Consider the following 18,361-nt stretch of genomic DNA (forward strand, 5'->3'; position numbering starts at 1 on the left):
AGTGCATGCCATTTTGCTGACACTTAAGTCCAGATTCTAATAATAAAATGGTAAAATTAGCACAGCATGACTCTTCTAGCAGAGATGATATCCACAGAAAGATCACTTTGTAAATACACAAAAGAAAATCTGAGAACTTCATCTCTCTTCAGGTGAATCAAATCCCCCTTACGCTGAGGAGATAAAGTAGCAGAGGCTTAATAATCTACAAGACTAGTTACGACATACAAAGTGCATGTTTTATGTATGTCGCTTGCTGATACAGTACAAGTCCAGACTTCAAAAAAACAACTCCTGCAATACAGAAAACACTGCAGTACTGCCCAGAGCTTTTAGGGGCATTATAAAGAAACAAAATCCCTTCTGACTGGGCCAGTATTATATCAATATTTACATATTATCAACAGGAAAGATGAGAAGAAAATAGTACAATGATGACCATGATGTTCTTGAAAAAAAATTAGTCATAACTGAAGATGTGAGTATTGGAATAAAGTTCATAACAGGTGTGTCACACCCTCAGAATGTATGACAATGTCAAATAAAATCATTTATGTAACGTAAGCACTCCACCTTCTCCATTCTGATGAACCTTGCCGCTCATGCATACACCATAATGTACAGGAACGCATGAGTGGGCTGCAACAGAGACATGCCTGTCACGTGTGGGATGATCTCAACTGAATGAAAACCCTCATCATTTACCAAGCAACCAAAAAGTACTTCCCCTACATTCTTCCACCTATCACGATAACATAATGAATGAATCTGACCGAACTGATACGTATTATTATATGAATAGTTTTCATGTAAAGCTCTTTCAGTCATCTGATAGGAATTAGGAGGGTACGCAGAATAGAGGTGTCACATCCATGACTTTTGGCTCCAGTCTGGTACATCCACACTAACATATTGTTTCTATTCCAAACTTCTTCTGATGTCACATTTGACTGTCTTAAATTCCCTGTGTGTTTTAGTATATGACAGGCAGACACAGATCACAGACAAATATACATTACAATGCTGACAACAGCAATTTCACAACAAATAAAGCAGTCTTCCCATTTACACCTTAGATTAAGCTCCTCATTTTTAGTAGTTTTCAGACTGCAAAATAGTCATTAAGATATAACTGCTGTTTTAAGGGAGGATCCATTGAGAGTTGACTAAAGCTCAAAGACTGCAGTCCCAGAGAGAATCAAGTCCTAAAGCTTTCTTACCATTGATTTCCCCTCTCCAGACAACAACATGGTTGCCTGGACAAAGTCACAGCCATACCTGCAGCTGTGATCTCCTCAGTAAGCACCTTCTCAAATCCCACCTCCCTAAATTAGTCCCTATTAGTGTCTCAGGTAACCAAAAGTGGGAGTGTTTTGTCCTGCAGATTGCCATTTGACAAAACAAATGAAATGCCTCTATTTATTCCACTGATATTCCTGTCCCCGACTTGACAGACTGTTCCATACTGTGTCACTTTTATCATAGCACTGTACACCCAATTTTACCAACCAGCCCATCCACCTCAAAGCTATGAATTCTTCTGACACTTGTGACTGTGAGAATTCATGAACAAGAAGACTGGGGGACCCTGCTGAGCAGAGCAAATCCTTCTCATTGCCTGGAGCCAGGGAACAACTCATCACCTGCAAGTGGGAGCCAAGATGTGACATAAGCCCTCGCCCAGCTGAGACATAAGCTACACGATGCATATTCAAGCCCACATGGTGACTGTACAGAGTCAGATGCTTTCTGAACTAAAGAACTCAAGCCTCATGAGAGCATGCAGCTATTTTGGGATTCATACACCACAAGCAGATAATTTATTGGCAGAATGTAAACCTTTGTAGTATCTATGGGGCCCTCCATGAACCTGTATTGACCAATAAACACTCAGCTTCATAGTCTTCTAACTGCTCCCTAGTTTCTCCAGTACTCTTGATCTTTTCCAAGTAATTAATCAATAGAATCAACACTTTCCCAGTATTTTGAACTAAACAAAATTGCTCCTCCTGAGAACAGTGAAACTCAGCACACGTGAAATCACAGTGGATGTTTTCAGATGTGGAACTTCTACAGTATTTGCTGTGGTTAATAAAATCTCATCAGCCCCTATACTGGATAATAACGTATATTTTCTGTCAGAGTGAGGAACATGAAACAAACAAACAAAAAAAGCAACGTGCTATCTCCTTCAATTATGGAAAGAAAAAGCCTCTATAAAGCTTTATTTTAGAGCAGTATCACAGTATGGTAAATAACATACTAGAAGAGCCATGATGCGATATGAGCTCCATATCATTTAGTTATCTACCTTCAAATCACTACAGAAGGGGGAAAAGTCTGCAGTTCACATGATGCTTACAGGAAAGCCGAGCTCACAGTAACAACAAGCCCACCCACGAGCTGCCCATCAGCAACAGTAAACAGGTTTGCCCTCTCATTCTCAACATGCAAGAAGCTGCAGCTTCCCCAAAACACTTGGACAGTTTTTGCTATTGAAAGGGGCTTCAGTGTTCTCTCCAAATGTGCTGTTCCAGTGCTACCAATATGAGATGTGCAGCCACGCAGACAGGCAAAACATTACCAGATACCAATGTGATATTATCACCAGGAGAAGGCAATGCAGTGAGATCTGTAGTTCTTGCACTCCAGAGGTGAAAGATATAAAGGGAAAATGAATAACAGTAAAGACAAAGAAATGCCTATAAATCATTAAAATACAATCAAATGTGTTTTAAGATTCTTTTTTTTCTCATTTACAGTTTAGGAATGAGCACTAGTTTGCTGCATACCCAGCTTTCTTTATTCATATCCAAACACAGCCATTGCACACGGGCAGGTGTTATCAGATCCTGAGGCTACGAGTTAGCAGCTTAAGTATTAGCTTTATTGAGTTACTGTAATTCTCTTGACTTCTGAAAATCAGACCTCTGGAGCACAGTTTATTTAAACCTTTAAAAATATCTATGTCTAAGTGTTATTTTACAGGTGTCTGAGTACCACAGGGGTGGCCCAAAAGAAGGATCTTAGATTACTTCATATAGACAGAAGGTTCTTAGGGCTCAGAGAAATAAGAAATACCATTGTGCTAGAGGGGCTACCCACTTCTGCAAGATCGAAACCTGAGCATTCTATGATACAAATACATATATGTATTAATATATATATATTTTATAACGTGCTATTACCTTATATCTGTATTATGTAGACACATACTCTCAGCACCTGAGTCTCTAAGTAAATCACCTAACTACTGGATATGCGAATGAAATAAAGGTTTTTATTTGCGCTACTAATTGAATACAGGAAGTACACAATTTTCAAATGGGGCATTCCTGTTCCAATACCAGATACCAAAACTTAATTACCTGGCAGTAATTACTTCCTCTTCATTATATTTTTTATAGGAAAAGAGAGAGAGTAAGACCTTTGTTTCCATTATGGTTAATGTACATGTGGCACCTGGCAGAAGAAGCAGTGCTGACAGGCATGGACATTACTGTATCTTTGCTGAATTAGTCAATAATCTTGTACTGAGCTTTTGCTAGCTTTATACAGGTTCACAGAAGAGAGAAGAAGAAAACATGCCAGCAAATGTTTAACCTGCCAGGAATTCTGCACTGCATTTCAAACATCAGAAGGATTTTATATCCCATAAGAACTTTGTGGTTTCTATGAGATACGAAAATAAAATAAAACTAAAATCAGGAGGAGAAGGGAATTAATAACAGTGACAGGTTGTGGAGGGGAATCAAATGCTACATAATCAGGTTGGGCAGACAATGAATCTTGAAGCAGGGAGAGCCAGAACCAGTGAAGAAGCAACCTTCCAAATACATTTAGGTTATTTGGGAGTATACTTGTATGGTACTAGATGACACATAAAGCAATACACCCATTTCTGCAGTCAACTGGTGGAACTAAGGAGTCAGGGAATACAACATTCCAAGGTGCTGGACAAGATAATTGCAAAGAGCAGGATGGGTTGATTTCCCCTTATTTATCTTTAATCCCCGAAATAAGCTGACAATTAAATAAGCTGTCTGGAGACAACTCTGTCCTCTCCTCCCACCCTAAAAATTGATAAACAGTATTTACACTTAATTAAAAAAATATATGCTTACTGAAAAAAATGTTGCACACTCATAGTACCAACCAGCTCTTGTGAAAGGGAAAGAGGAAAGCACAACAGATTCAACTTACATTCTGGTATTGCTGGTCTTGTTGATAATTACAGATTTCCCAGTTTGATCCACATTGTGATCCATCCCAAAGTAAGCTGCCACTCTGTGTACCAGCATCCTCTGATACGATGACATCTGAGGAAACTTTTTATAGTGATTGCTGGGGAAAAAAAAAAAAAAAGAAAAAAAAAAAGAAAAAAAAAAAGGAAAGAAAGATAATTCCACTGATAATGACATTTTCCTTTTATAATAATGACATATAATCAAATGATAACAGCAACGCGTTTCATAACTCAGTGGACAGTAGCCTGAAAATTGTAGCTGATGCTGGCTACAAGAAGGCAGAAAAGAGTAAGCCATTATGATTTCCAATAAGCACATTTCCAAGCACTGCAAAGCTCACACTTCATGCTATCAACTCGGCAATGCGTACACTGAGAAGAAAGTGCTCCCTCCCCACCAAATGCACACTCCCTCCACAAACAACACAAAGATTTGCTGAGTCACCAGCAACAGATTTCTGCCTTTCTCCTAAAGGTCAGGCACAGAGCGATGCTGGGGAGATCTAGATTGGCACTTTCTACTCTTTCCTCTCTTTCTGTCAAAACGTTTATTTCCCAAGAGTGCAATTTTTTCCTTTGCTCCTATTCCAACTCACTACTTTTTAAAGCTGTAGGAACAGCTTATTAAACAAAAAACAGTGCAACACTACTCCCCATCCCCCCCAAAGTTTAGTTTTATTTTCCAGCATGTTAAAATAACAGAGCACACAGGGAAACCTGCATGATAGTGTATTTGATTGAGTATGTCTCTTCAGAAATGCCTGTGTCATATCCTCCGTGCTGAAAGCTTGACTAATATTTTTGGATCCAACTGAGCAGAGCCAGTGGAAGCCACTGAAAAGTTATTGCAAGAGGAAAAGCAAAAGGTTTTCATTTACATCCACTGTATATTAAGCAGACACAATGTGTCAGGACATAAAAGCCTGATCTTGCAACATGCCAGTAAAAGGGGCTCAGGTCCACATATGCACATCAATCACTGAGATGAGTTTCTGCATGCACACGCAGCCTCTCAACCAAGGGCAGAGCTCTACTTACTTGTTGTCACTAATAAAATCAATAATTTCCTGTTCCATTTTCAAGAGTATCATCCTGTCCCTGTCAAAAAGAAAAAAAAAAAAAAAAGTAAAAAAAAAAGTAAAAAAAAAAAAAAGTAAAAAGCAAGGAACTGTAGCATCAACTACCAATAGGCATTTTAGATCAAAGAATGAATATGCCAACATTTGTAAGGCAATTTTTAAAGTGGGGCTGTATCAGTATGTTGCACAGAACAGCTCTGACTGTTGCAGCTACCTCTGGTATTTTCTCACAATTTTCTGATGGAATATGACATTTCCAGCTAGCCTAGCCTCTTTAAGAGATGCTGTCCACATAAATGTCTAATGTTCCATAGGATATGCATCTTTCTGTAGGCAGCGACCATTAAGTGAGAAGACTGTGCGGGCTGATCTGGTTAAGAGCACAGTGAAAATGAACACCATGAACTGGGGCTCCCAGGAGACACTGTTGCATATCTTACTCCAAATATTCTGCTTTTCAACTCAAAAGTTCTTCAGTGTCTCTTTTTTTCCTCCCTCTTCTGCCAAAAAATTTCTAAGCTCAGCTCCACATGTACTATTTTTGTAAGTCTGACAGTGTCCATCACTCCTTAACTCTTTTGAACTTATGCAAGGCATAAAGCTATTTACCAGCAGTTCTGGGCTGCATACAGCCTGACCTATAGAAAAGCTTACACAGTCTGTAACCTCTTACTTCTAGATTCTCTCTTACATGGCATCTATCTAACAGATTCAATGAAATTAACACATAAAACAATGCATAAATTCATAGCAAATCCTTTCTTTAAGCCTTTAGAGGCAAATTTAACAGATACAGGCTCACTGCTCCAAATGAAAACTGTAGGAATACCAAGAGAATTCAGCACTGTTCACAGGATTTTAATTGTGTACAGCAGCACCAAAAGAAAGCTACTTTATATTCATATACAGATCTTCATTTGCAATTATTACAATATAGTAGCTCTAAAATCACATAGATGTTATATGCAGGAAGGTAAGGACAAAGACCAGATGTCACTGAAAGTGAAATTAAGTGATGGAGGACTGGATGGGGAGGAGGAATCAATGACTTTTAACAGCTTTTTGTCCAATTAGAAACCTACCTTCCTTTACATTTTCCCCCACAGCCTTCTACAGAACTAGTAAAACACAATGTACGGTTTATAGGATTTCTAAGATTGGCAGGTATAATTTCAAAAGGGTTGACTCTAATAAAGGAAATACCTACCTGGGGTTATTCTTTAATGTGTTAATGAGAAACTCATGCAAATCTATCCCCGTTGAGTCTGTATACTCTTGACTGCAATCTGAAAAACAAAAATAAATGCTCTGCACTCGTTTATTTTATTTCAACAGTTATGATTAAGCTATACTTTGAACCGAGTTCCATTTTCCAACCACAGCCTGAAAGCATATATTCAGAAAGAAAACATACATTAGGAGTTCCAGTTAAAATAAGTAAATAAAGAGAAATCTAATCTTGGAAACGTGAGGTGGATGCTCATGATTCAACTGTCCCATTCTACAAGACACAGCACCAAAAGTAGACATTGAAAGATAATATTAGCCATTTGAAAATCATGAGAAATCATCAACTCCAAACAAGCCCTTCCCATACTCTTAAACTCCAAAGCTTTTAAAAATGGTTTTACTCATTGCTTTGTATCACTTAATACATTCTGTACACACAGAAAATGAGGCATTGTGCCAGTAGGAATTCTATTAACAGACTGAAAATCCAGTGACACCTGAAAGTAGGCGGGTAATGGGGACGCGTGACAGCAGCCAGAATTAATTTCCCATCATTGCCACACTGCCTGAACCAAAGGTATGCGCAGATCCGCAAGCTGGCGTGAGCTGTGGAGAGTTCCATTGAAGCCAAATGACAATTCACACCAGCTACGGATCTGCACCCAGGTAGGCAACCATTATTTTTTCAGACATTACGCTCTAACTTTGTACCACGGATTAATAAAAATATTTTTAAAAATATGACTTTATTTAGATATAAGATCTATCCTGATGAAGCTGTGGTAGGGGGCAATAGGTGACAGGTAACTGCAGTATTTGGTAACAACGCAGGTTAAAGGTCAAGGATGCATTTCCTTATAGCACTGGAAAGAAATTCTGACATAGAGAAGTAATACTAACCAAGATTACTCTGCTCTCTACACTGCACAAAAAAACATATCAGTATATTATCATTAACAGGGAGAAAAAGAACATTAGCCAGAGACTTATCCTTTTCATAACTATACATACTTACATATATATATGTTCACACCACCACAGTTAAGAATTCAGAACAAATTATCTTACATGGAAAAAAAAAAAACATCCACATCAAACCATTTTGGAAGTTTTCTCACTTTCAAGGCCCAACATCTCTATGAAGAATTCATGCACACATTTCACGTTCTGCATTTCCTCAATGTATGAAGATGTTCCTACTGAGCATTTATACACAAAGAAATGTATACTTATAAGAGTAGTTACAGTAATTTAAATATTTCAAATTCACCTTTTGATAACATTCTGATCTTGTTTTTTTCACTATTTTTATCTTTTTCTTTATTTTTATCTTTCTCCTTTTCTTTCTCAGAGTCATCTTTATTAGTTTTATCTTCCTCTTGCAAACTAGGAAAACTTGAAAGCTGTAGTTGTATTGATTCCTGTTGGGAAGGAAAAGAAAATAACTTTAAGGCCAGATTCAATACAGTTTCTGTGATTCACAACCTGTGGAGACAGGCATTAAACTGCATACGGCTAGAAAAGCTGAAGCCAGGTACATTTCTTTCCTATTTGAAAAATGATTTTCTATCTAGGAGAATAACGTCTCAGAAGCTAGATTCTGCTAGTAGGCGATCTGAAATCTATATGCTTTTAGTCTACCTACATTAAGGGCACATTATTCCCAACTTCAATAATTCACTCTCAAGAGTTGTCAAAACAGTGAAATGCATTTCATATGGGTCTCTGTAAGGAACCCTAAAAATTAAGAAATATCACATATATCAAATAACTATCAGTTGGAAAAAGGTCTGAAAAAAGTGACTTTTTCCCCCAGAAAAAGCAAGTTGCAAGTTCACATGAACTCTTTTGTGCATGTAAATGCAGCACCAGCCAGACTGAGCATTGAGGCTCTGACAGAAGAAATATGCCAGAAATTATAAATTCAGTTGTATCCAAAATGGCTTACTGAGCTACTGTACCGCATACTTCATATTTAAAGACGTGCAAATATTCCTTCTGCTGAGGGGGTGAAGTGGGCACTGCAATATTCAAACAAGTTGTGGTAAGCAGCATTCTCTGAGGCATCGCATATCCTCAAAAATGCAGTACTTCAGAAAGACTTGAAAGCATGCTTTAGCTTTAAAAATTAATTAAAATTGAGAATTCAAGCTCGTCGCCTTTTCTGATTTGCTTTAAGGAACTCGTTATTCCCCACTTACAACATCACTTATATTGTGCTCGTTTGAATAAAATGCAAATTGAAATATCTTGAGAAATATAAATAATGCTATGGTAGCTTCTGAAGAAAACAATCTGATTGTACAAAACTTAAGGGAGCAGACTCATGTGTTTATATTTTTGTTGGGGAAAAAAAATCCCAAAGTAACAACGTAAGCTTTTTGTGTAAAAATTGAATTAAGCTGTAGAAAAGCTCCCTGGTAATGCAATATTTAATACAAGAGAGTCCTGCAGGCCTGATACATCTCTGGCATCAGGTAAATGAAATCCAAATTCACCTTTGCTGAAGAAAAGTCAGAGTTTCTTGAATGCTACTAAATTCCCCTACCTCAAAATTTTTCAAAGTATAATAGCATAGCAGAGGTATTGAAAAAATCCCTTATTTTGAAGTATTTTATATATATATGTATATTATTTTTTTTTTAAGAAAAGAAACAAAGAAGTCAGACCACTATTAATTTAACTGATGCTTTCAATATTTATTTCTCTTTTTAAGAAACAAAATTTTGGTGTTTTTCTTGTCTTGAGTAAAGAACCACAAGTCAGTCACCATGACACGTGTAAGACAAAATCCTAATGGAACAAGGTAGCAGCATAAACATGCCACAGAAAGACAGGAATTGGGTAATTTCTCAGTCTAATCAAATCTGGCACAGAGGACTCAAGATGAAAGCACTGTAAAGGAGAAACAATGCCTCATTGTCCATATTTATATGAACTACTGTCCTTAATCTTTACCTCTGTTATCTCCAGATGACAATGTTAGCTAAGATCTCAGTGTAGACAAAATATAAGCGGGGGACGGCTGGCCACTTGAGATAAGGGGTGACAGAAAAATGTCTGCTAACCTGCTTGGTTGCACTGAAAGGACTAAGGTTGTACTTGCTTTCTTTCACTTCAAATGGCAGAACAATTTCTCATTCAAACCCCATGCTTGGATCAATCACTGACAAAAGACCCCAAAGGACAGCCCTGACTCTCTGAGCTACCCAGAGCAGAGGAACCTTGCAATTAGCTTTCCAAACAGAGGAGAAAAATGTAACTGGCTGTGCCAATCCCAGGACATTAACCTTAAGCTTCACAACGGCTGCCAACATGCACTTAATGCAATGAAAAACAACAGACTGTGCACATACGCACACACGTGAACATACAGTAAATACTGTCTTACATTTAACATAATGCTTCTACGTTTGTTTGCACTGGAAGAAACACACATGAAGGGCTGCAGAGTCGTGAACGCAAGCTACTGTGTATTTTGTTACATTTTTATTGATTTTGCTCAATAATAAAATACAGTGTTAATAAATACATTGATACAAGGTAAGTATAATGAACAACAAAATAAATGTTCAAATTGCAGTAATACACGTATTGGTCAATAGTATAACATTAAAGGCAACATCCCTTGTAAGTAAGGACATAGTGAACTATCAGGTAAGCGTTCAAGATCAAGTAATACAGGTAAACAAGTGTTTTTTCCTTACACAGGAAAATGAAGGCAAGTATTCAAATATAAATACAAACATCGAGTCTGCAGTACAATCCATACTTTGTAGTTCTGGCAATGTACCGTACATTCTCTGGCAATTAATTTTCTGTGCTTTGTAAACCATTAAGGTTAAATAATAATTTAAAAAAAAAAAAAAAAAAAAAAAAGAAAAATAAGCTTTTTTCTAAAGTGAAAGCAAAGCAACTGGGTTGGCACAAAGCTTCCTGTACCCTTCAGCCAGTCCAAGGAGGAGGCTGCAGGTCCCATGGCAAAGTTGAGCAATGTTCAGTAGCCAAAGGGCAGCGAGGGCAAAAACGTAATTCTGACCTCATTAATCACACCCAGCTAACCTGGTCTTTACAAAAATGGAAGCTGAGTGCAGGGAACATTTCATCTCCCATTATTGTTTCAGAATGGCCAAGGACACCCCTGCTGTTCCCAGGGGAATCAAGTAGGGTCAGGCTCTGTATGCAGCCAGAGCCCCTCTACCTGGCATCGGGAGGTTCAGTACAGGTCCTGTGCAGTACATTATCAACTACCATGCCATGCTTAATACAGTCTCTTTATATTTATATTATTCTCCTTTTCATTCTCCAGTAAGTAATAGAAAATACAAATGAAAGCAGAAGAAAAGCCACGCATCTTGAGCAACGCATGTTAAGCTAGAAGCATATACCTAGAACAGAACGACTGATAAAATAAAACTATCAACTGCATAAACGTCATTGTAGAGCAGTAGAACATGGAAAAGTCCCCCTGCTAAACAACCTGGTTTTTGGTCTTTCCAAAAAATAAAAAAATAGAAAAATCTCTCCATATACGAGAGGAGAGCTAAATTTGTTTCATTTCAAGTCAACAGAGGAAACTGAAAGTACACTTGAATATGATTTTTGTTTTTGTGCTAGGCTTGCAAGAAGTCACTTCTTCATACTCTCTATGGCTGAACTCGTTTGCACATACGTATCTCAAATTACATATAGGCAGTGCTCATGTTATTTTGGTTTGTGTTTTTTATTCAAGTCTTGTTCTTCGCAGGCAAACAAAGAAGCATATTTAAGGTTTTTCAACTGTGGTATGTTTTTTAAAGTGGGTCCACAAAGACTGCCACCAGCGTTAGGCTCCGGGGTGAAGGGACAGAACTCTACCAGTCACGGGGAATACAACACTACCAGACAGACTCAAAAGACAAGTTTTTGATACTGGATAATCTACACCAAGAGTTTAGGAAACAAATGCCACTTGATAGAGAGCACCCTTGACTTTACCAACATATTCTGGAGAGCAAAGATTTTGTAGATTTTAAGTGAATAGGATGCTGTTATGACCTGGAGTCTCAGAGGACCCAGAAACCAAAGCATATTCATAACTCTATCTGGCACAGCCTCAGAAGAGATAGCCTGAGAGAAAATGACATATTAATATTCTTTTTGATTGTTACTATTTGTTTGTTTGTTTGTTTTTTAATTTTTGAAACTGAATTCTTTTGAATTCTTTTCCATTTGCTGAAATTTTCAGGGGGTCTGGAAAAAAAAGCAAACAACACCCTGTGACATAATGTAAAACTAATATTTCAAAACAAAGTTCACGCTAAACCAGATAACTTCATAAAAATGTGTTCATTGTCAAATGTAATTTTCCCCCCAAGAAACACACTTCTAAATGCCCAATTAAGTAAAGCAGCCATGCAACAGAACTTGGAGGTCAACCATGCAGCTAACAGCCATGACTGTACACATACCTGATTGTCATGAAGGGTTTCCGCTCCTGGGCGAGAGGATGACTCCTCGCACACAGCAAGACTCCGGACGAGCTTTCCCTTAGCTCCTGACTGAATAAGACAGAAAGAAAACAAGAGAGAAAAAAAACTCCTACTGACCCCAGGTCATATAAACAGCGCATCAGCTGTTCTTAAATATTCTGAACACCTACCTAAATACGTATCCAGTACAGCTTTATCTGACTTACATATGGACAGAAAGCTACTATAAGCAACGAGCCACATACAAAGGGTAGTAAGTTTCTTTGTGCTTTTAATAATTTCTGCTATGGTTCACTTACTAAATCCTCTAAGAAAGTGGAGTAGGTAAACCGATATTAATAACAAGGAACAAGCTGATAAAACACTCAGCTTTTCCAGATTCTCTGATTGAAAAATAAGCTTTTCATACTGCCCTAGAAGCTCCTTTGCTCCTCTGTACCATCCTCCCTCCACCCCAGTTAACCTGGAACAAGGTGACATCAAAATTAAAACACTAAAATAATACTGAAATGAGCAAACATGAAATGTTTACTATTAAAGCAAAGGGAACGAGTATTTTCCTTCCCCATTGGCACACTCAGTCTAACATAAGCACACGAGCCCAAAAGCATGTAAGTAAAAAGGATAAATAATGGGGTGCCTGACATATCCTACCTAAAGGATCTCCTCTACCTTTGTGTAACACGATTAGAAGTAAAAGAACAACAAAAAAGCAAGGAAAAATATTAATCAAACAAACAAACAAAAAAAAACCAAAAAAAACATAATTGACCAGCAAAAGGCCATCACTTCAATCGCAGACAGATATCTGAGTGAAATACTCCATCTAACCAAGGTAGCTTATCATGCAATTCCAAACAGACATGGACCCTTACCTTAGATCTCTTTTTCTGCTGGTTTGCACCTCGTTTCTGGGTATGGTAAAAACAAACAAAACAAAAAAAAAAGGTAGTTTTCACTTCAGCAGGAAACGGGCATAACAAGAGCATTACCAATAAGAAATAATTAAATCATTTCTAAACCAGTATTTTAATGAAATGCCGATTGCAAGAAACAACTTCCCCAAACCCAGTCTGGAAAGCAGGAAGAACAGAGAATTACCTCTGCTCACTTCACTCGTTTTAAAAACAGTTACAATCAGCACTAACACCGCATGGTGTTTCGTAATTTTTGCATAGAATAGAATTACAAGAAAAGACATACTTAAGTAAGTGCTTCCCCTCTCCAAATTCCTCTTAAATTGTAGTCTCCCCTTTTATTTTATATTCCATTGAGCAAAATGTATTTAGACCCCCTCATTTGACAAAGTCTTCTTGTTAAATTACCTTCTTAGGCTTTGCAAAACAACTTTTTGTTGGCAGTAACACCTACAAACCAAACCACACATTAAGTAATTATTTATTAGTATTACCTGTAAATTCATCAAGGTAGTTTTCTAAATCCCCAAAGAGGGAAAACAGTCAAATATTTCACCAAGCTTTAACACAGACGTGTAGGAATTAACTTCTCAGAAAAATTAATAACATGGACAGCAGCCTAAAGAGCTTGAAAGGTATAACAAATAACAGCATTTATTTTATAGGGAGATAAAAGAACCCAACAAACAAACAAAGGAAAAAAAAAAACAACAATGAAAAAGAGACAGGTCTCAAATTATGAGGGAATAAAATAAGGGAAGCGTAGGCAACGAAAGAGGTCATAGAAACAGAAATGCAATGGCAACACGTCAATGTTTAACGCACACATTCACTATTCCCGTCTTACCTGCAGCTCTGTCTTGCCATCGCTCAGTTTTTCCTCCTTCTCCTCTAGTTCTGAGCTTTCAGATTTATTAAGGATACAGTTGTCTGGGGTCACTTCTGAGATGGCAGACTCCTGCTCTTTTGCAGCTTCCTCTGCTGTCTCCTGGTTCAATTTACCTTGCTCAGACATTCTTCCAGACAGAAATTAAAATAACAAGATTTGGTGACCTGAAAGGTCAAGATACCACAACACAAACACACACATAAAAACACCAGGGATGAATTTTTATTTTAATTTTTTTTTTTAACATTCCCAAGCAAGTCATTTCATTCCTTTCAATAAATAAACCAAAGCGAGGAGCTCAGGAGTTGAGAGCTACGTATGCCTCAGCTGAAGCGATGTACTCCACTGACAGCATTGCGAAACAGCAGAATTGACTTGGGAAAATCAAGCAGAGCTCTAAAGAGTGCTGGGGGTGGGAAACAGCTTAAGGCGAGGCTCTGAGACCACTGGGTAGAGGGAGCGGTAGTGAGGGGCTCTACAAAACAACTCAGTGGCACCAGGCAGAGAAGAACCTGCCTTACAGGTGTGGCTGGGATGCCCGTGCTCTCCTCCTCTAGATCCTTTTTTTCCCTTTTGTTTTTTTGTATTTTAAGAAAACAACAGCCTCAAATGAAAGAAAACAAGAAACAAAAGACCAGTGCCAACAATGATATTGTGGCTTTCCAACACTCAGCCATGTTTTTTGCATATAGCAGAAGCCTGTGGTGCTTAATATTGGTTAATAGCAATAATAAAAATTCAGTTGGAGAGGTAATAATTCAATATAAACACGAAATCTAAATTTGGTGATAAAACTCTGCAGGCATCAAACTGACAGCTCCATTATTAAAAGTCTAAACCCCCTTCCCAAGCCCCATGTCACTCTGAAGCACTGTGGAAATCCTACAGGAAGCCCATGGCAGGTATTTCCAATGATGATATCCTAACCAAACTGCACTTACTCTTGGCTCACTATGAGTTGCTGTACCGAAGCTCCAAATGCTTTTCAAAGTTAAAGCCTATTACTATTTCCTTTTCCTTCTCTCACAGCCTCTTCAAGTCTCCCCACTGATCAATTGTCAAGTGAGACTCATGAATGATTTAATAAATTCTTCGTCCCCATCCACTTGGCTTAAGATGCATCTTCAGGAGAAACAACCGCAACTGAGGAGCTATTTCTACAAGTTTTTCACAAGATTTTGCCACTTCTCCACTATGATAAAGTAGCTACTGAGAAAAACCCCACTTTGTCATGCTTCTTTTTACAGCTTCTGATCAATACTCCACAGGTTAGCACTCAGCTTCAATTTCTGTAAAGCTATGCTTTAAGTGAAAAAATGTACTAGTATTTTGTAACCTTATCTGTTCCAGCTTTTGCTTTTCTTTTGACACAACAAGCAAATAAAACAAAATCTTTCCAACATTACATCAAAACACTATTTCCTTAGAGAACTGTAAGACAGGAAACTACATGGAATATTCAGCTTATAAATTTGATCGCGGAAAGCCAGCTCAAGCTTTGAGCTGTCCTCATCACCCTGCTCTTCTACCCAGGAGAAGTAATGCTATTGGCTAACCTACAGCTATAGCTGATACTTGAAGCACTTCGCTAAAATTTTAAAGCATGATGAATCATGAGACCAAAAGTTGGTCAGTTAAAAGGTATTTAATTCATCGTGGATTTATAATGACGACGTGCATATACACAAGTTCTATGTTTGCATATCACCCGCACAGCTCATCTACATGCTCACATAACATTAAAAAACCAGTTATAGCTAAGCAGCTACACTAAAGAAACCATTTACCTGAAAAACTGCTATAAGTCCCACTGTCTTCCTAGCGTCTTCTGTTGCTCTTCGCTAGTTAAGTCCACACAAATGATCAACGACAACTTGAGTCCCATGTCCCCATTAGCAGTTCAGCATGCCAATCTCCATGCTGGTTCTTCAGAGAGTTTGATGGACCATCGTCAACCTGGAAAAAGATGAAAAGTAAATAACGGTAACAGTAACAATCATGGTACGGGTAAGGATGCAGTAGACAAAGACCAGATTTCTAACAGTAATGACCAGCTTCAAGTAAATCACTTTCACGGCTTGATCCAGCTCCACCTGTCTCAAAACTGCCTGCTTCTTCTCTAATGAAGGCTAGAGCCGGCTGTTCAAGGCATAACAGCTCCTACGCAAAGAACTAAAATTAACAATTGCATTATGCACTGAAGATTACTCACTTCAATTCTAACCTTTTTTAGTGAATTCCAGCACTTTTCATTAAAAAAAGCACATATACATATTTATATATAAGCTCATCTGTTTGCTTCAACAGAAATCTCTAAGGGCATGAGCAAGAAAGATTTGACTGTTTTTAAACGACAGCTGCTGCTCCAACTAGAATTTAATCTTCAAATAGGACTGAAAATGAGCTAGATGGGGGTTTCTGGAAAGCGACCTCCTTAGCCAGGGAGGTGAACTGAGGTTTAGTAAGCCAAATATAAGTTGAAATGTTTGAGAAGAGGAGGTAGATGAGTTTGAAACTCTACTCCCCAAACAATTCCCAAAAGAACGATCTGCTGTACACAAGGAGATCTCCAGGTTATCACTGGAGAAATAAGCCTGAAGATTTGCCTCATTGCATTGTATTGACTGTATTGCAACCAACATATGTTGTTCATCAGGAGAGTGTTGGCCAGCTGAATAACAGGTGTGAAATAATGCAAGCATTTTGGGACAAAGCTCATCTGGCAGCCATGACTTTGTGCAGGGCTGACCACTCCTCAGTGATGCCTACTTGCAGAGGTTGAAGCAGTTGGTACACATGCATAAAAATGGAAAATAGGAAGAAACAGAGTGCACTCTGCTTCAGAAGGAAAACAAAAGCTGAAAATAATCTCAGATTCCTTGCTTACAAGGCACACTGAAAGCCACACCTGGCTGAAGCTGCAAGGCAATACTGGCACCTCACAGGAGCTTCCAGCATTCAAGTGGCAGAATTTCATGACACCAAAACGCAACTCAGCGTTGCACAACATCAAATTCTGCTACCTCCAGAGCCTCATAGAGGAAAACAGCAGACAGCTCTATGCATTCCTACAGCGCCATAAACCTGCATTCAGTACTTTGTGCAGAGTAAGACAAAGTACATGAGCCCACTCATGCCTCAGTATGGTCAGCAGGGCATCTTCAGTTACCTCACTGATAAACGTACTTGCCATGATGAGGGTGGCAACGTAACAACATGGAAATTATGCCTAAGCACTCAACTACATGCAAAAATATACTCAATAGACCAACACCCAGAGAGGTGGTGGTGAACCTATCAGAACAAACCCAACACCACCACCACGAACATTTCTAGAAAAAGAGAAAGACACACAGAAAAACCCAAAGTTGTACAGTGAGTTACAGTTTCACCTGGAAAGCAGCCAGGCAGGGGAGATAATATTGCAATCAAACACTTTCCAAACAAGCTAACTGTACCAAAAAAAATCAGAAGACAAACGATTATTCCAGGATTCTTCAATGCATGACGCAGTATGCATTAACTCCTCATAAAACAAACAGAACAAACCAAGAAACCAACCCCAAAGCAAGCAAGCAAAGAATATCGCATCCAGGATGTGACCACCTACAACTCCAACATTGCTCTATGTCACTGATGCTGAACATAATCTTATGCTTCAAAGACATTTCTTCACAAATCCAATTCCCCATGTTGTTAAGATTCCTAATGCTGACATAATTTCTCAATCAAAAAATATGAGAAAAAAATCAGAGAATCTGAAGTTACAACAACTCAAATTTTCCTTGATAAAGGAATTAAGCAGAAAAATAAGCGTACAGTGCTCAGCTACCATCTATCAAACCTGCAATGATGGTGTTTCTCAGGAAGATGGTTTTTAAAACCTCCAGATTTTACTTCCAGGCAAAAAAAAAATATGGCAAGAAGACAGGTAAGGCTGAGACGTATACCACTGAGTCAAGCTCTTCGTCTTTGCTTAATATAAATTCCCTCCTCCCCCTCCTTTAGGTAATTTACAAGTGATGACTAATCACTTACATACTACAATACGTAAGATAGACACACTTCTGCTTGTTTGGGTGGGTTTCCAAAGGGACTCAGATTTCTATAAAATACTTCAGGGAGGATGCAAATAGCAAAGTGGCATCAGGCAGAACACAGCCATTAGAAGTGAGGCGTTTTGATGGGACACTCATTTCTATTCTCCACACATTCCCAGGATCCCCAGTCACTCAGGGATGAGCACTTCTTGCTACTGTCAGTCCTAAGGTGACAGCTCTGCCATGGAGAAGCATACTGGATCATTCTCCTCCTCGCACATCTGAAATGTCAGCTCTGATTTGACTGTCAGACCTCAGTGCTGGCATGACGCAGGAGGCAGAACACACGCATGTAGAGCTTCCAACCTCAGGAAGACAGGTGGTTTTTGCCTAGCAACAGGCTTTGCTCTTCCACATTGAATAGTGAGTCTTACTTTATACAGTGTTGGGATCTTAGAGGTGGTCTGCAGGAGCCTGCAATAACGTTTG

General features: G+C 38.4%; 1 protein-coding gene across 43 annotated transcripts in view; it reads right to left on the reverse strand.

Annotated features, from left to right (window-relative positions):
* ARPP21 (cAMP regulated phosphoprotein 21) overlaps positions 1 to 18,361 on the reverse strand; it is a 177,431-nt gene that overhangs the window by 77,273 nt on the left and 81,797 nt on the right. For 15 of the 43 annotated variants that reach the window (XM_085538182.1, XM_085538192.1, XM_085538186.1 and 12 more), the window contains exons 2-9: positions 15,620 to 15,788; positions 13,791 to 13,996; positions 12,902 to 12,937; positions 12,006 to 12,095; positions 7,826 to 7,976; positions 6,533 to 6,611; positions 5,285 to 5,344; positions 4,204 to 4,344 (exon numbers count right to left, since the gene is read on the reverse strand). In XM_085538182.1, coding sequence (XP_085394308.1) covers positions 4,204 to 4,344; positions 5,285 to 5,344; positions 6,533 to 6,611; positions 7,826 to 7,976; positions 12,006 to 12,095; positions 12,902 to 12,937; positions 13,791 to 13,958 — 725 coding nt within the window. In that variant the 5' untranslated portion in view covers positions 13,959 to 13,996; positions 15,620 to 15,788. Of the gene's footprint in view, positions 1 to 4,203; positions 4,345 to 5,284; positions 5,345 to 6,532; positions 6,612 to 7,825; positions 7,977 to 12,005; positions 12,096 to 12,901; positions 12,938 to 13,351; positions 13,394 to 13,790; positions 13,997 to 15,619; positions 15,789 to 15,874; positions 15,928 to 18,361 lie in introns of those variants that run through there. The other 28 variants (XM_085538153.1, XM_085538189.1, XM_085538188.1 and 25 more) reach the window with 7 other exon arrangements.

The sequence above is a fragment of the Coturnix japonica genome, chromosome 2 (genome assembly GCF_054131305.1).
Source record: "Coturnix japonica strain WE chromosome 2, WE-NBRP24, whole genome shotgun sequence".
In the NCBI taxonomy this organism is placed as follows: domain Eukaryota; kingdom Metazoa; phylum Chordata; class Aves; order Galliformes; family Phasianidae; genus Coturnix; species Coturnix japonica.